General features: G+C 44.3%; 2 protein-coding genes across 2 annotated transcripts; both read right to left on the bottom strand.

The window, feature by feature from the left end:
- Positions 1 to 1987: 1987 nt before the first annotated feature.
- Positions 1988 to 3620, bottom strand: LOC133913349 (UDP-glycosyltransferase 83A1-like). The gene has a single exon (XM_062356480.1). It carries the CDS (start codon positions 3533 to 3535, stop codon positions 2156 to 2158), a length of 1380 nt encoding a protein of 459 aa, XP_062212464.1. The 5' UTR covers positions 3536 to 3620; the 3' UTR covers positions 1988 to 2155.
- A 7947-nt stretch (positions 3621 to 11567) lies between these two features.
- Positions 11568 to 13557, bottom strand: LOC133913348 (UDP-glycosyltransferase 83A1-like). The gene is made up of 3 exons (XM_062356479.1): positions 12970 to 13557; positions 12233 to 12768; positions 11568 to 12116 (listed from the first exon to the last, which is right to left on the bottom strand). The coding sequence occupies exons 1-3, from the start codon at positions 13451 to 13453 to the stop codon at positions 11769 to 11771; spliced, it is 1368 nt and encodes a 455-aa protein (XP_062212463.1). The 5' UTR covers positions 13454 to 13557; the 3' UTR covers positions 11568 to 11768.
- Between the last annotated feature and the right edge of the window lie 9992 nt (positions 13558 to 23549).

The raw sequence follows: 23549 nt of genomic DNA, 5'->3' as shown, positions 1-23549 counted from the left end.
TGCGTCAGATCATACATCAGCAAGAATGGTACGTACGAATATTAGGGTCTGTTTGTTTCAGCTACAGATTCTGAAAAGTAGTTTATAGAAGTTGGATTGTGAAAAGTTGGATTGTGAAAAGTTGGATTGTGAAAAGCTAAATTGTAAAAAGTTATATTATAAAAAGTTTTTAGATTATAGATTTAAAAAACTTTGATGAACAGTTTAGTAAAATAAACTTTCACAATCTATCAAAAACTAAAAAAAAAATCAGTTTTTCAGATTCTCACAATCTAACCAGCAAATTTTAAAAAATTATCTGTTTGTTTCATCTTTGAATTGTAAAAACTGAAAACCACACTCCAAAACTGAAATAAACAAAGTCTTTAGTCTAGTACTGCTAGTGCTCCACTTGCCCATCGATCGGTATCTCCTTTATTTTTCAAATATTCGGAACATGTTCGTCTTAGTGAATTGCCGGCCCTAGCGTTGTCTGTTTTGTGTCGCTGTCCAAAACGCCAATTATTTGTCACTGGCCAGCACCACCGTAAAAGGTTCTGACTTGGAAAATACCAATGTCATTGGGATATAGCATCTTTTTGGTATTTCACAATTTATAATTTTGTTATCTCTTGGTACTGTTCTCTTAAGGCCGTAAAAAAAATCTTCAGGCTAATGTTGCGGGACGTTTCAAAATGACAGCTTCTACCATATGTACACTTTCCTCCCTCTGACTTCCTGGAGTGTTTTCCAAGAGGATCCAATGGTAGTCGGTATAAAATGTGGGGTAGCAGTGGAAGTGCATTCCAGCAGGGACCACGGACTCATGTTTGTTCATATGTAAATGCAGCGCAAAAGAATCTGTGTGGCCAATGTAGAACAGATGCATAATACAGAGCATGTTAGGAGGGCCCTTTTAATAATAAGGAAATTCCCTTGGTCGAAAAAACAGAGCATGTTAGGTGACGAAAAGGATTGTTCAACTATGTACCCGATATGTTTCGTTCCTAAATAGATTCTGACAAAACTTTGTTCTGTTCTGGTGCATGCCTTGATGGGCAAAAATGTCGCCTTACGCTAGTAACGGCGACAAAATGTACATGTTCTTTCATATTTTCGTACTTTTATATTTTCGTACTAGCAACTACACATATTGTACATACGTAAAATTAATTTAGGATATTGTAATTTAAAGAAGTAAAAGAATATAGTATAAAAGAGATATTTGCATATAGCATAATTGAATCTAGTGTCCATGTGACGGAGATGGATGGTTATGAGGAGATGACATTTCATTATGTGATGATTCTTTATCTTAATTTAAATTTTGAAAATAGAGTAACACAAGAAAAGAGATAACATTGTAATTAAGGGAGACGGTCAGGAACGACACGTGATGAGTAGGTTGATTATTAATCGGTTAATTGATTATAACTTTTCATATTACATGAGAGGGGAGGAGATGTTGAGTAATTTTGATTGGTGGATCGTTTAATTATGTAAGATGTACGATAGAGATTATTTGAATCTATCTTAACTTGTTTATTTTATAGGAGTATAGATTTGTTTTGGATTAGCCCGAAATTCAGAATTGTACTTACAAAGATCAGTTATGCATTTGGGCCAAAATTCGTATGGTGCTGGCCTCGTGGGTGTGCAAGTTAGCACAGCGAGGCCCTGGCTGCTTCTCTCACCGAGCAGGCGAGCGAGCAGCTTCGGCGTCTCGGCAGACGGTGGGTTACCGGCGGCCGGTCGCCAGGCTCCAGCGGGAGGCGTCGATGAGCAGGTGAGAGCTCATCGGAGATGTTAGATTCTTGCACAATCGCTGCTAAGTTTCTTGATCTGCCACTGGCTGTTTGGCTAGGAGTACGTAGGTGTGTGTATCCATATAGCAAACGAGCCAGAACGTTTTCCTATTGCATGTAAGATGTGCTGCCTGGCACACAAAAGCTTCACTAGATCCATTACGCTTAAAGATACTAACTGACATTCGATCGAAGCGATGATTTTGTAACTCTTTCTGGAATTTAACGGACCAGAGTAAATGGCACGGATTTTACAGCACATGCGAAACAGTGAAATTTCGCTATGCAGAATCAATGTACAGTGTTTCGCTATCCTGCTGTCCGGCGAATCGTTGAGGCCGTCCGTTCACAATCACCACGAAAGGCTCAGCTCAGCTCGCCGATCCTTTGACAAGGTCCACGAATCGCCTGAGATTCCGGCGCGACGACCCGCCGTCGCCGACGGCCCGCCGGGCGAGGTCCCGCAGCGCGAGCGCCCGCGCCTTCGTCTCCACGTCGCCGAGCAGTTCCTCCACCTTGCCACGAACCACGTCCCTCCCCACAAGCTTCGTCCCGTCGGCCGCTGGCGGCAACGGCACCTTCATCCCGGTCCTCCACACGTCGCAGATGTAGCTCTGGTTCAGGAACTGGTCGGTGAAGTAGGGCCAGCACAGGAGCGGCACGCCGTTCCGCACCGCTTCCATGGTGGAGTTCCAGCCGCAGTGCGTCACGAAGCAGGCGACCGAGGGGTGCGCCAGCACGTGCTGCTGCGGGCACCAGCTCACGATGCGCCCGCGCGGCGCGGCCCGTCGGCGGAGCTGCTCGAGGTACCGCTCGTCGCCCGCGGAGTCCGGCCTGACTACCCACAGGAATGGCCGGGAGGTCAGCGCGAGCCCCTCGGCCAGCTCGATGAGCTGCGCGGTGTCGTAGGCGGCGAAGCTGCCGAACGCGACGTACACGACGGAGTTGGCCGGCTGCTCGTCGAGCCACGCCGCGCAGGAAGCGTCCTCGGGCCAGAAGCTACCGACCGGCGTGCCGCTGTCGGCGAAGAGCGGGCCTACTGGGAGGACGCCGGGGAAGAGACTGAAGGCCCCCGGTTCGAGCTCCTGGAACGAGTTGCAGACAATGGTCTCGGCGAGGTGCGTGTCCGCGTTGTTCCGGAGGATCAGCTGGAAGATGACCGGCTGCCCCTTGGGGTTGCCGGCGCGGTTCCACGAGAACTCCGACGTATCCATGGGCGGCATCGCCGGAGCCAACTGGAACGTGCCGCGCCACCTGGGCCAACCTTCCTCGTCAAGGACACCATCCCTTATCAGCTCAGGAATCCTGAGCCTTGTCGCGAACGACGCCGCTGACGACGGGCAGAAGCCGGCGGCGCGGACTCCGAACTTCTTCGCCACGGGAAAGGCCCACGCCATGTTCACATCGGCGATCAACCAGCTTATCCTCTCGCGCCCCCGCGCATCATCATTGATCCTCCCGATAAGCTTCTCCAGCTCGCCGGGCATGACCTTGGAGAACGAGTTGGTGAGCCGACTAAGGTTCTTGCGGTCTTCGCCATCGCCAAGGCCGTCCGGTATGGACACCAAGCCGATCCCACCAAGGTTGCTTTCTCTGGTGGCCAAGGCACCAAGAATGAGGCCGTGGTTGAACTCGGTGTTAACGAAGGTGACCTTGACGCCGTGCTCAACGAGGCAGTGGGAGAGCTCCATCAAAGGGATGATATGGCCCTGGGCAGGAAAGGGCAAGACCAAGACGTGAGGTGCCGCCATGAGGGAGGTGGATAATTCTTGCAGCTTGGAAACGAAACCAAGATGTGGCTCAGTGGCCGAAAACTTGTCTGAGTGGTGATAACGGTTTAAGACAACCAGCAAAGGAGATCTGGATATCTTGAGCTCTATGACCCTCCTGTCAGGTACCGTCCTGGGTCAGGGCTGGCGCTAGCTGGCCTGAGCTGGGTGTGGCGCCCGTTCCTTGGCTGTCAGCCCGGCCCGTCTTCCCGCGCCCAAGGCCCAGCCTAGTTCAGCTGCTGCCCCTCTCTCTCTGGATGACAAGCTGAGCTCCTGTCATCCCGCTCCAGCCGTGCCTGCCTGCAACTGCCACCTGCTGAAACCGACAGCGCACGTCTTACTCTGCGCCCACGACCCTGCAATCACACGCTCTCCTTCTGAACCTATATAGTGACCTCTACAGCGCGCCATCGCTCTTATCCCGCTCTTACGTCGAGAAACTACAACCCCGTTGCCTCTTTCTGCCATTGGCGGCAAAGAGCTCCGCCGAGTGTTGGCTGCAGCAGCCGAGTCCTCCCCTGCGCACATGAAGATGCCATTAGCTTCACAGAAGCACGAGGAACCTCCTACGCCGTTGTTCCGTCGCTGCACGATCGTTTTCACCGAGCCCCGATGAGTCTCACCGCCACTTCTCCGTCGCCGAACTTCCCCGTTGCACTCCGAGGCCGGCTAACCGACTCTTTGGCACCGCAGGATCCCTAGGAATCCTCCTCGACCCTCAGTTTCGCTTCTCTATCGTCATAGTTAAGCCCCATCGAGCTCCAATCACCATCGTTTATTCTTTCCGTCGCCGACCGCCGTGAAGCCCTCGATGACAATTCTCGCCATCATGTCTTTCAATTGCATCGTTTCTTGTCACGTTTGGTAGCCCGTAGTGCTAGATCGTGTGTCACCAGCGATGCTCCGGTCATGACCGTGGCAACGCCGCCGTGTTTCTATCACTGTCGGCCGAGCCCATTCAGCATGCTGACGCAGTAAATAGGGTTTTATAAATAAAAAATAAATCTATTAATTCGTTTAAATTGGTAATTTTACATTTGAGCCCCTAACCTTTTTGGTTTTCACAAAAATGCCCTTGTTATGATTATTTTACTTTTAGCCCCCTAAGCTTTATATATTTACATATAGGTCCTTGAACTTTTACAAATAAGTCCGTAGAACTTTTCTATTTTTACAAAAATAGTCTTTGCCCTTTTGCAGAAAGACCCCTATAGCTTAAACCTTTATAACTTTTTCATACGAGCTCCGTTTTAGGCGATTCTTACGCTCACACAATCGTAACAGTGAGTACTTTCCATTAATAGGCTTTTTATAATGCTTTGCTACTGTTTGGTATACTATTTTTAGATGTTTTCATTTGCTTGTTTTCGATGTTCACGAATGCAATAGGAGACGAGCAGTTCATGAGCTTGCGGGACCAGACTTTTAAAGAGTTTGAGCAACCCGTTGTTGAAGGAAAGTGTCCTTGATCACATTAATCATATTGTAGAAAAGTGTGTCTTTTACTTTTAGTCGCATGCTTGTCAATATGAATCTCGTATTTAGAGTTTATTAGTACTTTCTATATTAACCTTGTCGTCTGGGTCGTAGTTTGGGTGTCGAGGGTAGAAATACTTAGTTGTGCTGTCGAGTTGAGTGATTTTAAATGTTAATCTATTAAATGGTCTATGCAACAAGAACCGGTTTGGATAATATTTGTAGCAATATGGATCATAAGGATCTAGATAGGTTGGTTTGGTTGGTATGGCTGTTGTGTGTGCATTGGTAATGTGCGAGTACCTGTTTTAGATCCTAAGGATCAGTTCATGAACATGTAACTCGGTACGACAATGCAATCACGAGGCTTATATGAGTACGACCTGACCAATTAATTAGATGTCCTTTATTTTCGGTATGCATCAGTTGGCTATTAAGTGGCACATGAGGAGGCCTCTACAGTGAATGGAATCCATATTAGTGATGGAACATTAGTAGGTGCACATAGATTTGGAGGCATTTTGTAAATGCTTTATAATGAGATCCCGACTCTACACCTCGAAAGTGTGAAGCAACATGAGAATCACGACTCGTGGGTAAAGTGTGCTACCTCTACAGAGTGTAAAACTGATATATCAGTCGTGCTCACAGTCAAGAGCAGGTTTGGACTTCTTCATGATTAGTGAGGGGATCTTGGATGGTTGGTTCTGGTAGTTGGGTGGTGGTAACTTGATGAGTTGGTAGCTAAGTTGTGGGATACCTTGTGATTTAGTAGTCGGATAAAATTCGATGAGTTATTTTCCTTAATATTGGTGTCATCACACATAGTAAATATGACTGCTAAGTCTTTTTGAGTCCTATATTAGAACGATATATATGTCATAAATCCGAGTCAAGCTTTTCTTATCTTAGGCCCTCATGTCATACATTCCTATACTTATGAAATACTCTATGTACTCACGCTTGCTTTCTTCCAATTTCTTGATGATGCTCAGAAGGTGAACACTTCAAGGATCTCTCGGACGATGGAGATGACTTCTAAGAGGAGGAAGACTTCAACCGGAGAAGATGTTCTAGGCTGACGCTTCCCAAACAATGCCTATAGATTGATAGAAGACTCGCTACCTCTGGTTTATCTTAGTATTTTTCTTTAAGATATATGAGTCCTTTTATATTGAATCTTATCGTTATATAATGGTATTATAATGATTTCACTTATCATATCAAAATATATATATATATATATATATATATAATTTATTCTAACATACATGTGAAATATATATGATTTATTTCTTTAAAACCAGTATGACACTGGCTCTCCCGAGCAAGGGTACAAAGGCAAGAGGGGGGCACCAGAATGGGCGTCAAAGAACAGAAAAGGGTGAAACCGAACCGAACTAGCTCTTCCTCCTCGGCATCTTCTACCTCGGCTCCATCGGCATCTCCTTCCCGAGCTCTTCTTCTCAGTTCCCTCTCTTCCATTTTCAGACCGGATCACCTTCCTCTTTCTCCATGCTGACCCCTCCCTCACACTTGCACTCCGTTCCTGTGTGCTTGAATTGATTGTGGCAAGTTAGATATTGATTTGGGAAGATTTTGGTGTTCGTGAGTGGATTCGTGTGCTTGGTTCGATTGAGGTTCGTGACACCTCCTAGCTGATTGATCATTTGATTGCCCGAGTACAACATGAATACAACTTTTGTTAGTGACCAATGATTTTCAAAAACAAAACAAAAAAATGTTTGGTGACCATGGATGTTCTGCATGCGTTCCCCTGCACTCGTCTACACCCGCGCTGGTTGGTTCCTGCTAGCACCACGCTAATCACAAAAGGACTGCCCAGGTCATTCTCGAATGACATCAGGGTAGTTCATCCATCACTTCAAATGACCATAATTTTTCACCGAGTGTCCGGGTGCCAGCTTCCATGAATATTTGATAGCAAACTTCAGTGGTGTTTGATGGCAACTTTAGTGATTGATTTGATATCAACTGAGTGAATATTTCATAGCAACTTATGTGAATACCGTGTAACAAATTTAATGACAGTCTAGTAGCAACGTGTATATTTAGTCCTAACTTCTGTTAGGATAGGGAACTTCAATAAATATTTAGTAACATATTATTATGTGCAGACTGTGTAGTAACTTCAATGAGTTTTTTAGTAAATTTAGATTATATAGTAACTTTAGTAAATATTTGGTAGCAGCATGGGTGAAGACTTCACTAGCATGTTTACCCGTAACTTGCTAGTCACATAAGTGCCTCCAAAACAATATTCAATATAGATATCATTTTATTAATTCATTACAAATAACACAACCGTATAAACGGAATTGAAAATATATACTACTTCTGTCTCAAAATATTTGTGGTTTTAGAGTTAAGCATAAGTATTAAAGTGAAAGATAAAATATTCATTTTACCCTCTTTTAATATTCCATCTGGTCATAAATACTTGTCGCTTTGACTAAGATCTCGTCAAACTTTTTAAAACTTTGATCAACAATAACTTCCAAAATATTTAGTTTGGAATTATAAAAATCACACATGTAAATTTGTCTTGAAAAATACTTTCACATTATTATATTTTTATTAGATATTATAACTATATTCTAATATAAAGTAATGATTAAAGCTCCATGTCAAAAAACCATTTATTTTTTACCGAAGAGAGTACCATTTATTGCACGTGAAATAAGACTTATATTGGAAATAAAGTTATTTAATAAAGGAGTACGATTAAAAAACTTAGACTAAAATTATCTCAAATCGTAGAACGTCATATATTTTAAACATTATAAATAAGACTAAAATATTATATATTTTGAGATAAATGAAATATCTAATTAAAGAGTTACGGTCATTTAAAGCCATTAAGTGAACTAGTACAAAACTAGCTTTCCTAACCCAAAGGACACGTGATCACCGTCCTCTGTCCTCAGCCCAAAGTCACGACAAAAAATAAAGCCCAGCCCGCTCGGGCCACCGTGGGCATGCAGCCCGCGTCACGCGTTTGGCAAGGAGCGCGACGGGTCGTCGTACAAAGTTTCTGTCTTTTTGTGTGCGAGCGAGAGATCAACACGGCCCAAAAATTAGCATGAGATCTCCATATGACCCACGTAAGAAAGGAGGATACACAAGCAGCCCAAAACGTTCCCCTTTGTGCAGTACATTTTGAGGCCCGAATAGGGGGCTGGAGTCATGGGCAGGCCCAAATAATAATTCGGCCCACTAAGAAATTACAATTTTTCTCATGGAATGCCACGATATTCTGTTCATTTGAACCCCAAAGAGGCAAAGACCATCTTAAAATATGTTTTAAGTGGTAACTCCGCGTGAGTACCATCGGGATCGACTGCTATCACCGGATCTTTAAGGATTTTCGCACTGTGATCGACCATGGCGTTTGGATCTATTATCATTAGGTCAACCGATGGGAGGTTGTCGCCTCCAGTTATAAACACGAATCAATATGTTCGGCTGCTCTGGCTAGCGTTAGAGTCATCGTTGCCACCCTCGTCGTTGTCGGTGTCCATGCAGTGGAAAACATTAGCCTCTGCGAGATCCTACTCGAGATGTCCCACCTCGCGGTACGTATCCAATGATATAGACTTGAGGGTACCAGTGTGGATCAGTCCACCTTGATCGTCTCAACGAAAAATCATAGTTCTGAAGATAATCTCCGAGTCGACGGAAGGGGACTCGAAGACGTCCTCGGTTGACTCGAAGTAGTCGTAGAAGCTGGTGTCGGAAAATCCAACGTAAGAGTGAGTGTGAGACATGATTAATCTTACAAAATAGAAGAAGACCCATATTTGACACGTCAACTATCAAAGATTAGTTCCCGACAATATATCCATAAATTGACAGGATACTTTCAAGAGCAGGGATTAATCACGAAGAGAAACAAAATGATGTATACAGGTTTGGACCTCCGATTGGAGTAATATCCTACGTCCTATAGAGGTGTTGCTACCTTATATTGATGATCTTGAGTATAAGCAAAGTGGCTAAAACTATTAGAAGAAGTTGATTGAATCTAATCTATCCTAGGGCTAAAGTCGTCGAGTAATCCCTCTGTTATTTCCTTTCGTGTTGTTCGCAGTTCTTTGTTTGTTCTAGTTGTAGTTGTCCTCTCCTCCTAGCCTTTCTACCTTAGTTGATATAGAGTTATTTTTCTTAACATCTAAGTAGATATACCTGTTTTGAATATAGATTGTATCGGTTTGGGTAATCAATCTAATTCTTCCCGGTATGTATTTTCTTGATTCCGGATGTATTAGGTACCGTTGATTTGGTTCTATGATATCTGGAGCTATCGAATATGCGTCGTATATATCTTATCTGTATATAATGTACTCTTTATAAGTATATATCATAGTTAGATATTCCGGTGATGGTGGCTCCATTTTTCACTGCAGCAGTGACAGAGGCCTTTATCTTTCCTGTATGCACGAAAAGAAGCAATGGGTTCCTTGATGGATTGGGCGCGAGATGCTTCTGTACCACGCTTGTATTCAGATTGCGACGAGCCCATAGGAACGTCTTTTCTTGGTGGCAATGGTAGAGGCATCGTCCCTTTTGGTGCAGGCCTGGACTGAAACCCATAATTAGGCTTGCGGTACTCCCGTCGCCTGGATGCATCTCCAACTTCTTCCTGCAATGTAGCGAGGGCACAAGCAGTATCCAAATCATGAGGGTGCTAAACAAGCATTATAGCCTTAGTATCATCACACAATCCATCATTAAATCTCATGATATAGTACAAAGGATCAGTATCATCATCAGAAGAATAAGAAGCAAGTTGATCAACTAATCCTGCAAAGTTATCTATGTAATCCGACACGGATCCAGAGTGCTTAATGTCAAATAGCTGCCTAATGAGTAATTCATGTTGATCACGACTGAACCTATCATGAATTAGTTTGCAAAATTCCGCCCAACTCACGTTCTGAAGCTGGTGTTCTGCCAACTGCAACCAACGCGCAGCTACGCCCTCAAAATGCATAGAAGCAACTCGAATCCAACGCATAGCTACGCCCTCAAAGTAGTTTTCGCTGCGTGATTTCCATAGCTTGGGGCTTCCGCCATCGATTTTGGGGAAATTCAGTTTGGGAAGTTCACCGCTAGGACCAGAGAACCCACTGCTATGCGAATTGGGAAAACGACTCGACTGCGAGAACTTGAAATCACTGCAGAAAAGCTTTCAATGGAGTGAATTGAAGGGACGTACCCTTGATCACGAGATGGGCAAAAGTCGTGACCGACCCGTGTGCATGCTCCCGGTGAAGCTGTTCGATGTGGTGCTCGCCTGGGCCAACGATCGAGTTTCCGGCAGAGTTGAGCGCCACGGCCATCTCAGGGCTGGAGAAGATACCCGACGTAGTCGTACCTTGATCAAGAGCCACTCGAGGAACACTCATCTTGTGGCGCAGATCCTCCATGGTGGCGTCCATGTCAGGCTTCCACGCGGTCAGAGAAGACGTGGCCTCCACCACCACCTTGATGCGCTCCCTGATGGAATGCTCGAGTCCATAGGTGCTTCTCGAATCCAAAGAACCTCTCGCCCAAATTCTTTAGTTCGTCCAGAATGATTTTGGTTTGGGGATCCATTGCGCCGAGCTTATTTTGAAATCTAGTGAAGTGGTGATGATTCTCCAGATCGTGGCTGCAGGATTAGAGTATCTGATACCAGAATGTTAGCAACAGGACTGGAATTGGAATATAGATCGTGATCCTATGATCGATGCCGTCTTCTTCAAATGCTTCTCCAGATGTCTTGTATGCGGAGGCCTTGCTGACAAATGACAAGCAGCCCCTGCCGGCTGGTCGTAGACCGAGATCGGATCACTTCTCGTCGTAGACCGAGAGCAAAAGAAACGAAACGATTGGCGACAAGTGAGTGCAATCCCTGCATGACGTTTCCTACCGATGGTACACGGAAGCAAATTATATAAGATCTAATCTTATTTATAGACTTTTGTTAGATCTCAATATACGTTCTCTATTACAAAGAAACACACATAAAGAAAATAAACAGTATAGATATAGCTCTCACAAAAACCTTTCCTACTTAATCTTATATAACTTGCTTCTTGGCACACAGCCCAGCTAGTCGTTTCCGCCTGCCAAAACCAATGACCATCCGTCGCCCTGCCGCTTGTCCCCTGCCACATTTGCATGTGGAAACCGCCTGGTTTTTCCCTGCCTCTTGTCTGGTCTGTTTGTGCCGTACCGAATTGTTATACACCACGGCAGCGTTGGTATTTGGGCCGAAAATTTGTTGGGCCTTCCGTACTTGTGCCAATGCATGTCCAGGCATGTTTCGGTCACCACGCTGGTAACTACTCTAGGCTAATAGGCTGAGGGCAAATGAGATAGATGATTTTTCCCTTTTTGTTTATGTTTTTTAGTTTTTTAATTTCCTCTTTTCCCTCCATTTGTTTATCTTTTTCTTTCCTTCGTTAGAAGTACTTTATTTTCAAAAATAATGCATTCAATAATCCTACTTTTTCTAGAAGATCTTACAAAATAAGGCAGCCATTGATACATTTCGGCGTTACTGTGAACCATTAACAGAAATACAGAACGCCCCCGGCGCATTATGGTACAGGACGGAGAATATAATCTGTGCATTTAAGCAAGCAACACAGGTATCTGCGAATCAACAGACGATTCCTTTGAGCTTTGTGGAAATGGTGCGTGCATGAAGCACGCAACGAGGGTCTGATCCTCATTCACTTAGCAGGTTCACAAGCTTAGTGAAGTTCTTGAGCGAGGAGCCCCCCTCGCCGGTGCACCAGCGAGCCGCATCCATAAACAGTCGTGCCCTCTCCTTGATCCCGCCGTCGCCGATGACCTGCTCCACCTTGCTCCTCAACTCCTCCTTGGTGACGATGCCGTCCGAGCCGGGCGATACTGCCAGGCCGGTCCTCCACACGTTGGTGATGTAGCTCCGGTTTAGGAACTGGTCGCAGAAGTATGGCCAGCAAAGGAATGGTACGCCGTTCCTCACTCCCTCCATGGTCGAGTTCCAACCGCAGTGCGACACAAAGCACGCCACCGCACAGTGTGCCAGCACCTGTGTCACAACAAATTAAAGCAGAGCAGTCGATCGCACTGTGGAACTAAAAATATGCAGCCCTGAGCCCCAGATAACACCAATTCGATCAACAAGTGGTCCGGGTTCAACCTTACCTGCTGCTGGGAGCACCAGCTGACAATCGTTCCCATGCCGGCGATACGTTGCTGGAACTCGTGGAGCCACGCCTTGCTCAGGTCAGCGGTGAAGTCCGGCCGCACCACCCAGAGGAACGGCCGGCCGGTGAGCTCCAGCCCCTCGGCCAGCTCCTCGAACTGGCGCGGGTTGAAGATGGCCATGCTGCCGAAGGCCACGTACACGACGGACCCATCGGGCTGCGCGTCGAGCCACTTGAGGCACCTCTCGTCCTCCGGTAGGAAGTGGCCCACGGGCTTCTGGAATTGGGGATCGGCGAAGAGCGGGCCGATGGGCAGGATGTCGGGGAAGAGCTTGAACGCCCCCGCCTCGGCCTCGTGGAAGGAGTTGCACACCACCATCTCGGCGAGGTCGTTGAGCTTGTTGTTCCGGGTGATCAGGTCGAAGATGATGTGCTGCCCATCGGGCGCTCCGGCGATGTTCCACGGCATTTGGGACGTGTGCAGCGGCGGCATCCCGGGGGCGAGCTGGAACGTCTCATCCCGCTCTGGCCAGCCTGCAGCAAGCAAGCGCGCTGGTTGTTCTCGTGGTTAGGAATATGTACTCGACAAATTGTCAAAAATTTCTTGTCCATTCCGTAGGCTGGTTGCAGGTTGTAACGTGCTAACGCACTGACTCGATTATTGGCTCTTTTTTTTTTTAACAGAGACCAGCTTTGCGCCGGTAGAAACAAGGAGTTTTCGCTTTTCATACGTACCTTTGCCGTCGAGGAGCCCTTCCTCTATCAACTTGGGGGTCTTCAGTTGGATGGCTAAGCACGCCGCCGACGCAGGACAGAATGAGGCGACCCTGATGCCGAGCTTCTTGGCGACCTCGAAGGACCACCCCATGTTCACGTCGCCGACGAGCCACTTCACCCTGGGTCTCCCGGCCGCCTCTATCTCGGCGACAAGACGCTCCAGGTGCCCCGGCATGTGCCGGGAGAAGGACTCGATGAGCTTGCTTATGTTCTTGCGGTCCTCATAGTCGGCCAGCCCGTCCGGGATGGACGCCAGGTGGATGCCGCCCAGCGCCGCCGCGCCGCCCGCCGGAAGCGCACTGACCACCTGCGCGTGGTACACCTCGCTGTTGACGAAGGTGACCTCAAAACCATGGTCGACCAGGCGGTGGGAGAGCTCCATGAGCGGGGTGACGTGGCCCTGCGCCGGGAACGGCAGCACGAGGACGTGAGCCTTGGCCATCTCTCTCTCTCTCTCTCTCTCTCTCGGTTGCACAGGAGCAGTGGCGAGTTGGCAGTCAGCCAGTCACTCAATGACAGTATGTAGTCACTGCCTCACTGGCTGGCTCTGTCCAGCTGGAGCACAGGTTTTATAGTCGCATTACGTGGAGATGGCGACAGCAGCAGCGTAAATCTATGCGTAGAACCATTTAAGTACAACTATGTATTTACACCATTTGATGCGTTTCTGAGCTTTCATACAAGTGATTTTAACTATTCGGTTCTAAGTTGTATTTAAGTTGTAATAAAATAGTTGTACGTGTAGCAGTTTTTGAGAAGGATGAACGGGGAGAATTTTTTTGAAATAATATTATTTTATTAAAAAATTACAAAAAATTATTTAAAATGATAAATTTGTAGAAATATGTCAATCGGCATTTTAATTGCCGACTAGTTATCTATCACCAATCGAAATACCCGCATCCCATTTCTTACACACATGGAGGCCTATCGGCACCCTGATTGCCGACAGGTAAGAAAAATTTATAACTTTTCATATGATCTCGGATGAAGATAATCTTTATATGAAAATTGTACCTATAAGCAATATATACAACTTTGCAATTTAATATTTTTCCATTTGAATCCATGTAGACACCCAAAAAGTGACTAGAAATTCCAAATCTAAAATTTATAACCATTTTATGAGCATATAAATAGATTCAAATAGAAAAGTGTTCAGCTATAAAATTATAGATATCATCGATAGATATAATTTTTATATAAATATCATCTCGGTTTGAGATCATACGAAAAAGTTATAAATTTTTCTTTAAATATCATCTATGGAACACATGACTTGTTGGCAATTGAAGTGCCGGTAGGTCCCTAAGGAAATACATATCGGCTATCCGGTTGCTCACAAGAAACTAGTTGGTATTCTGATTGCGGATAGGTGACCAGTCGGCAATTGAAATGCCGACTAGCACATATTTTATGTGACTTTTCTATTTTGAATATTATTTTTATAATTTTTAATAAAATAATATTATTTCGAAAAAGAAGACTCTGAGAGGAGAGGGGAGTCATCAATCAAATGTCGCCAATAACTCGTGGTCTTAATCAATATATAGTACTCTCTTCCATCACAAATAAATATTATTTTAATATTAATATGGTCTTTAAAATACAACTTTTACTACTATTTCTTGTTATAACATATTTATAAAACATAGCAAAATTATGTTGTTATGGAAGTACTATTTAAGAGATAATTATACCTATATCATTTTTAAATATCTAAACATAATACATTAAAAAATAGTTTGTAGCCAAAGTTTACAACAATTGATTATATATAATCTAAAATGATATTTATTTGTGAATGGAGTGAGTACTCGTTGGTTGGTACTACTAATAGGACTATTTCTGTTGGTATGTCTTCACCACATGAGCTGGCATCAAATTAAGAGCGCGCCTCCATACTTGTGTCTTAATTGAATCTTGATTGCATCATGTGATCTCTGTTTTGAGTAGACAGTAGATAGAGAGATCGAGAGAATAAGAACTGTTAATTAGTGATTGATGAGTTTATATATATATATATATATATATATATATATATATATATATATATATATATATATATATATATATATATATATATATACATGTTCGAAGGATACAAACATATCCATTCAGCATCGAACGGGTGTCCTTTGGATGATAATCACCTATGGCAATTATTTAGTTAATTGATCACATATTTACAATTCTAAAGGATGTCAGTTCGTAACACTTCCCCTTGATCAATTATCTTGTATGTAAACTTCTTGTTGAAAACTCCTCTAAAATCCTGTAGGAAAAATATGAGAAGAAATAGTATGTTATATGCTGGTATACTATTAAAACTCCTTTAAAACTCAATGAGAAAATATAAGGAGAAAATGATATAGTATATATCAGTTATTGTCTTATTGTAAGGTCATATGAGAAAACTCATTGGTGCGATTAGAGAGCAATAATTATGATATTTGGATCATATTAAAAACTCCGAAAAACATTTGAGAAAATGGGAGGAATAAAATAGATATTGCTTCATGAAAAACCCTAATGAGAAACCGGAAAAACTCATAAAGGAAAAGAGTGCAATATAATATAAACATGTTATTATTCAGGAATCAACCCCCATAAACCTTACAAATCTCGCAGTTATCGTATACCAATTCCATGAATATATTTTTGGAATAAAGTTGGTAAGGACTTAGTGAACAAATCAGCAAGATTATCACATGATTTAATTTGCAAGATTTCTATTTCTCTATTATTTTGCAATTCATGAGGATAGAATATTTTAGGGGCAATATGTTTAGTTATATTGCTCTTTATGTAACCTGTTTGCATTTGAGTAATGCATGCAGAATTATCTTCATACATAATTATCGGTGATTCAATAGAACCAATACCACATGATTGTTGTATGTGGTTAATCATTCTATGAAGTCATACGCATTCACGTGAAGCTTCATATAATACAATTATTTCAGAATGATTTGTGGATGTAGCCACTAAAGTCTATTTTGAACACTTCTATGAAATGACTGTTCTACCATTTAAGAACACGAAGCCTGTTTGTGACCTGGCATTATGGAGATCTGATAAGTAGCAAACGTCAGTGTATCCAATCATATTCATATCTTGATTTCTTCGAAAGAAAAGACCAAGATCTATAATGCCTTGGAGATATCGTAAGATATTCTTGACTCCCGCCCAATGATGTTTAGTTGGAGTAGCGTTATGCCTAGCTAGTAAGTTCACTGCAAATATGATATCAGGCATGGTGCAATTTGCAAGATACATAAACGTTTTAATGATGCTGAGATCAGGAACCTCGGGTCCCAGTATCTCTTCTCTTTCCTCCTGTGGTCTAAATGTATCTTTCTTCATATCAAGATATCGAACAAACATGGGAGTCTTGAAAGGATATATTTTTTCCATATTGAATCTCTCCAATATTTTCTGGGTATATGCGGCTTGGTATAGTAGAATACTTGAAGGAAGATGCTCGAGTTGTATTCCCAGGCAAAATTTGGTTTTACCAAAATCCTTCAAATTTTGTCTTTAGATGATTGCGTGCTTCATCTATATCTTCTGTATTTCCGATGATATTCAGATCATCATTATACACAGAGATAATACAAAATCTTGTTGAGGATTTCTTTATGAAGACACATGGGCAATCATAATTGTTGGAGTATCTTTTTTTAGAAGGAACTCTTTTAATCGGTTGTACCATATTTTTTTTGACTGCTTTAAGCTATAAAGTGACTTTTTAAGCTTTCCACAATACATGTTGCGATTTACGTTTGGATTTGAAATGTCTAGTCATTCGGGGACTTTCATATATATATATATATATATATATATATATATATATATATATATATATATATATATATATATATATATATATATATATATATATATATCCGAATCAAGTGACCCATGCGGTCACTACATCTATCAACTGCATAGATAGATGATTTTGTAATACCAATGAAATTAGATATCGGAACGTGATTCCATTCATCACTGGAGAATAAGTCTCATTGAAATCAATGTCAGGTCTCTGCGTAAACCCTTGTGCTACAAACCTTGCTTTATATCTTCCCACCTCGTTGTTTTCATTCCGTTTGCGTATGAAAACCCCACATATATCCCACATGAAAGATGTTACGAGGAGTAGGTATTACTGATGTGAATACCTCTCTTTTGGAGAGCGAGTGAAATTCTGCCTAGATTGCATCTTTCCATTGTGTCCAGTCCTAGCGCTTGCATCACTCTGCCATGTTCTTGAGATCTGGATCATTGAGAAGGTCATTTGCAATATTTGAGGAGAAGTATGTGTCGATAATTGTAGTCTTTCTGTCAAATGATTCTCCAGAATCAGTATAATTTATGAAAATTTCATTTACCCTTTCTGATTCATCATGCTTTCCCATTACAATAGAATCTGGGTGTTCCGATGTCCCAGCATCAGTATTTGTGTACACAGTTATGCTGGGATGTGGATGTTGAACATTCACTGGATGTATATTATCCACATGCCTTGCGTGTCTTTCAACTTGACATTGATTTTCATTTACTATTTTAGAGGAGAGATAACTTTGTTTCCGTGGTAGCTTGCAAGAACATTTATATTTTGTGATCGTACTTCTCACCCTCTTATTTTGATTTGGGAGTTGAGTGATTTTGTTTGGTACCTCCACTCTTTTCAGTACATTTCTAGCAGGAATATAGGATTTTTTGTTGTCAGTAAATGCATTTGGCAAATTATTTACAATATTTTGCAAATTTATGATTCTCTGAACTTGGAGTTCGGATTCTTGAGTACGTGGATCTGAGGAGGAAATGTCTGAGGTATTCCAATTGATTTCCTGGCATTCTTTCTGGTACTTGAAATCTCCCTCTAATGCCGGGAAATACTCTTCATCAAATATACAGTCAGCGTACTGGGCTGTAAATAGGTCCCCTGTGAGGGGCTCGAGGTATTTTATGATCTACAGAGAGTTATACCCTACATAGATCCCCAATTTCCTGTGTGAGCCCATTGACGTACGCTATGGTGGTGAGATCGGTACATATACAGCGCAATCGAACTTTTGCAGATGGAAAATACTTGGAGGATTTCCACGTACTAACTGCAGTGGGGAAGCAGTGTGATATGCAGTGTGTCATAATTGAATTAAGTCAGCAGCGTGTAAAACTGTATTATCCCAACATGAAGTTGATATGTTGCAATTGTGTAATAATGGTCGTGCAATGAGCTTGATTCTCTTGATGAGAGATCCGATCAAAACATTTTGAGTATGAACGTATGGTAATGAATGCTGGGCTTGAATTCATAGGGCCATAATAATTATTGAACGCACATGAGGTGAATTCAGCCGCATTATCCATTCAAATGGATTGTGTCCTATGTTCAAGATAATGTGCTCGCAATTTAATAATTTGAGCAATTATTTTGGTAAAAGCATAGTTTCATGTGGACAAAAGACACATATGTGACCATCGTGTAAATGCGTCAATGAGAACCGTGAAGTAACTGAATGGTCCAGTTAATGTTGGATAGGACCACATATATCGTATTGAATGTGTTCAAGGAATTTGAGTGCTTTACTTCGGATTTTAAGATAAGAGGGTCTTAAAATCAATTTCCCTGCGGTGCACACAAAATCCGAAGATTGTGGGAATTTGGCAGTATCTATCCCATGACCAATTGAACTGCTGAATTTTTTTTTGCATCATCCCGACATTGGGATGACCAAGGTGATCATACCATATTTAGAATATATCAACATTTTGAAAAATTACCTTATACGCAACATGTGGTACGGGTTTGATGTATATATAGTACAAGCCTGAAGATAAAGATGGATTTTTCTCTATTATTTGTTTGGCATATCTGTTATTTTTGGTAATGAGGAGATATCCCTCTTTGTTGTCATTATGTGTTTTGATATGGAAACCATTTTGACGGATATCTCTATAATTTAGTAGGGTACATGTTGAATCGAGATACAAGAGTGCATCGTTGATTGTAATTTTAGTACCCATAAGGAGAGTGATTATGACGCGAACAGAGCTAACAATCGTAGCATCGCGTCTCGTGATTGTCAAAACATTTCCTTGACTCTTTTTCAGAGTTTGAAAATATTTAGTCTCGCTTAGTATAGAGTTAGTGGTACATCTATCTACTAAGCACATCTTCTCTTTCATCGGATTGTCTCCCGTAGATATCTTGATCTGAGAGAGATCTGAGAGAGTCTTCTCTGGTTGTTCTTGTGGTGGTGGCCGATCGGTCCTTTCTTCTTGCTTTTGTGATGTGGCCAAATGCTCAGTGATTGATTCTTAGTGTTGATGACGTGTTTTGAGCAGACAGTAGATAGAGATTGAGAGAATAAGAACTGTTAAGTCGACATGCGGATGAACATCACCGCAAAGCGTACCTGCCATCACCAGACAAGCAGGTACCGAAAAACGTGATCGTGCCTCATGGGTGAGTGCGATTAGATTTTTCAGTGATCTAATTTTGATATCCGGCTCCGATTAGATTTATACAAAATCAGGTGTTATTGGGTCTCTAACACCCGTATTTTTATTACACCATCATTAGTAAAAAATTACACAAAACATTATTATAACTCATGTGTAAAGTAATTGTAATTACAATATAAACTAACTGTAACATAAAATTCAGGTGTTAGAAGACTATAAAACACTTCAATTTTTCTTAACTACTATACCCACAATCCCTAAAGCACAAATCTTGGTGCAAATCTGAGACACCAAAATTCAATTCAGGTGTTGGAGCCCTCTAAAACGCTCGGGGTGAGATTTAGCAATTTCCAAAGGAAATGGAACATAATCCAAAAATCAGCCATGACCAAGTGCAATCATGCATCCAAGAAGACAAATCAAGGACGTGGATGGAAGTGATGGCAACTCCAAAAGAACATAAGTTAGAGAAAAAGAATTGACGGCAGTAAGAGCGCGGTTCCTGGCATTCCTCTCGTCCGCACGCGCGCTCGTCGTTTTCGCAAGGCGAATCATCACCCGCGCGCTGGGCTGCCGCCTGCCGCCTGCCGCTACCACTTGTGCAAGAGAAAGCGGTGGCCACCGGGTCTTCTGTGCAGGGTAGGCGGTGGTCTGGCAGCGCGCATCGAGCGAGCTTCTCTTCGTGTCCGGGATATTTGGGCCGTGCCGCCGCCGTCGAGTATGCAATAAGCTTTTAAAGACCTCCCAAAAAAAGAAAAAGAAAAGAAAAGAAAAGGAGGCATTAGGGAATTCCTGTCTAAAATAAGAAAAGGAGAAAGAAGCATTACAGGGAATAAAAAGTTGGCAGTTGACAGTATGAGAGAGAGGGCGCAGTCTTTAGGCGGATGATCAAACATGCCCCGTACGTGATCCACCCGCTAGCTGCCTGTGCAAGCGAGTGCCTCATTAGCCTTCGTCTTAGAGTAATCAAACCAAGATCTACATAAGCCAGGAACGACAGTGGAGCGTTTCGCAACGGTCCAAAGCTCTGGATCGAGTGTTCTGCCAGCGAAAGATTTTTCGGAAGGATTCATGGACGCGTCGCGAGGAGGGAGGATAAGAAGCGGATCGAGCTTGAACTGTTCCTTCAAGTGCCACGTCTCGTTCGTGCCCATCGCATATGCAGAGGGGGTGAGTGAGAGTGCATGAAACGGCCGCGCGGCGTCCGCGTGCCCCGCGCGCGCGCCTGGCAGGGGTTCTGCTAGCGTCCGGGCATCAGATAACGCCGCGGCGGCTAGAGCCTAGAGCGGGAGCTCTAATCCAAGTCCAGTCCGGGCCCCGTGCCGATCGGTGATACGAGTACGGTGGGCCGTAGCCGAGTCGAGGACACCGTGCTGACGGGTCCTTCATCATAGATTTTTTTTAGGAGAACATCATTGGTTATTTTGATTCCATCCGTCGTTAAAAAAAAAAGTCTATCACTATTCCATCCGTCGATTCTTTTTGGGTAGTGTTTGGTTAGAATCTGTAAACGCAAACGGTAATGGTATCAAATAACACAGTGAATGGGTAAAAACGCGATTTGTTTGGTTGGGGTACAGGTAACGGTATGAGGATTAATGGCCTTTACTCCAACTGAAGCAACGATTCTGAATAAAACGTTTTTCTCAGCAGATTGAATCCATAAAAGTTAAGAACAGATTGAATCCATCAAACTTACAGAATTCTTTCCCCATCCATCCGAGGCAAACAAATATGCTTAACAAAGAGGAAAATTCCCAATTACGAGATCACAAGGTGGGTGAGAAATTATGAACAAAAGGTCAAAAATTCAAATTCCACATCAAATTAGCAGATTAGAATGTGTAACACTCTACTTAGCCTTCCTTCTCGACCTTGCTACCACCAACGGAGATGGCCGCTGTCGGAGGATTAACTCCAGTCGCAGAGATCCCGAGATACCCTTTTTTAGAGATTCGGTCGGCGGGATGATCCTGAATCCGCCTTGGATGATGAAACAGGTGGGAACCGGTCGGGCCGGTGGACACTAAGTAAGACTATATGGTGTTTAGACAAATTTAGGCCGCGCGGAGGCGTAATACCCTACTCTTGTGTGCATGCTATTGTATTACGAGGGCTCCTGGAATGCCCTTTCTGGATCTCCAACGCCCCGGAGCTGGGCGGGAGCTATGTATTACAATGGTATCTCTTGTCTATCTACTTAGAGCCCAGATCTTCAAGTGCCGGACTCTCTGAGCTTGACGAACTTCTCATCTGAAAGGGCGAGCCTGAGTCTTCTCCGTCAGAATCCGAGAGTCCGGAGGCCGAAGGTGTCCTTCCAGATCTCTCTTTTCCTGATGGATTGCTCCCCCTTTTATACAACTGGGGGAGGCTTGCGTGCCCCGCCGGGGGCGCAAGTTCCCGTAAACATAAATAGAGAGCAGCTATCCTGACGCTACAGTTTGATGTTACAAGGGTTGACTACACACCCCCTGAGCTGTGCCGTTGGCCTTCACGCACGAGTCGAGCAACTCACCAGGCAGATTAAACATATGGGTTCCAGAGGAAAAACTCTGAACTAGAGTGCTATAGACGTATGGAAAAAAGACTCATACTGATGTGATAAATAACGAGTGATAACTCACAGGACTGTTAGCAGCCTTCGGCTGGAGCCTGGCATCTGCCCCACCGCCTGGACAGGCGGATGCCCAGGGAGTGCTTTGCTTGCAGCGCAAGCACTCCCAGGACCGGTGTTGCCGAAGCTGGGCCGGCGCCGCACCGGCGCCTGGCGTTGTCCTGATGTCGATCTTGCGGCAGGAGCGCCTGCCACTTGCTGTGGGTTTGATGGCCCGTCTGGCCGACTGTTGTCGTTGTTGAAGATGAGTCGGAGCTGGGGCCCTTGCCTGGGCCCCATTTCCCGCTTCTTTTTTGGAGCCCGAATCAGGGCGTCGAAGAAGATGGTGTCCACCAGCCATCTTTTTTTGGAAAAAGAAGGTGGAAACAGGGATGCAACCCCCCTACCTGGCGCGCCAGCTGTCGGAGGATAACTCCAGTCGCAGGGATCCCGAGAGACCCCTTTTTAGAGATTCGGCCGGGGGGATGATCCTGAATCCCCCTTGGATGATGAAACAGGTGGGAACCGATCAGGCCGGTGGACACTAAGGAAGACTATATGGTGTTTAGACAGGTTCGGGTCGCGCGGAGGCGTAATACCCTACTCCTGTGTGCATGCTATTGTATTACGAGGGCTCCTGGAATGCCCTTTCTGGATCTCCAACGCCCCGGAGCTGGGCGGGAGCTATGTATTACAATGGTATCTCTTGTCTATCTACTTGGAGCCCAGATCTTCAAGTGCCGGACTCTCTGAGCTTGACGAACTTCTCCTCTGAAAGGGCGAGCCTGAGTCTTCTCCGTCAGAATCCGAGAGTCCGGGGGCCGAAGGTGTCCTTCCAGATCTCTCTTTTCCTGATGGAGTGCTCCCCCTTTTATACAACTGGGGGAGGCTTGCGTGCCCCGCCGGGGGCGCAAGTTCCCATAAACATAAATAGAGAGCAGCTATCCTGACGCTACAGTTTGATGTTACAAGGGTTGACTACACACCCCCTGAGCTGTCCCGTCGGCCTTCACGTCCCAGCTTTAGCAGGCGCAAGGGAGGGGGCCCGCCGAGCAGCCTCTGAGCCACCCCGCACGCTGCTGGGTCAGAGGGAGTCTGACACAGCAAGGGGGCTGGCGATAAGTCTTGCTGCATTGAATGCTCCCACGCCTCCCTGCTAGGCGGTGGCAGGGACCGACGATAAGCATGGGGGGAGTGGTCGGAAGTGACAAGCCTCTGCTCTTGCTGAGGTAGCAATGGGCCTCCCACCGATTGACATCTCACCGCTGAGCCCTTGTGGGGTCCAGCGACAAGGGGCTTCTAACGTCGTCGGGGAACTGTGGGTGCCCGGGAGCTATGCCCGAGTACCCTCTTCCCGGTACTGTTTATCTTGGGTCATCAGGGGACTTGGGTGCCCGGGGGCCACTACTCCTGGCCCCGAGCACCCTCTCCCGGTACTGTTGACTTCGTGTCCTCGGGGAGCTTGGGT

Source organism: Phragmites australis, chromosome 3 (genome assembly GCF_958298935.1).
Source record: "Phragmites australis chromosome 3, lpPhrAust1.1, whole genome shotgun sequence".
Lineage (NCBI taxonomy): Eukaryota > Viridiplantae > Streptophyta > Magnoliopsida > Poales > Poaceae > Phragmites > Phragmites australis.
The sequence above is the reverse complement of the archived record's forward strand: the minus strand, read 5'-3'. Positions and strand labels throughout refer to the sequence as shown.

Coding starts and splice junctions, on each gene's coding strand:
- LOC133913349 (XM_062356480.1), bottom strand. CDS start 3,535: ATGGCGGCACCTCACGTCTTGGTCTTGCCCTTTCCTGCCCAGGGCCAT.
- LOC133913348 (XM_062356479.1), bottom strand. CDS start 13,453: ATGGCCAAGGCTCACGTCCTCGTGCTGCCGTTCCCGGCGCAGGGCCAC. Junction 12,769..12,969: donor AGGGCTCCTCGACGGCAAAG/GTACGTATGAAA, acceptor TGCTTGCTGCAG/GCTGGCCAGAGCGGGATGAG. Junction 12,117..12,232: donor GCTGGTGCTCCCAGCAGCAG/GTAAGGTTGAAC, acceptor GTTGTGACACAG/GTGCTGGCACACTGTGCGGT.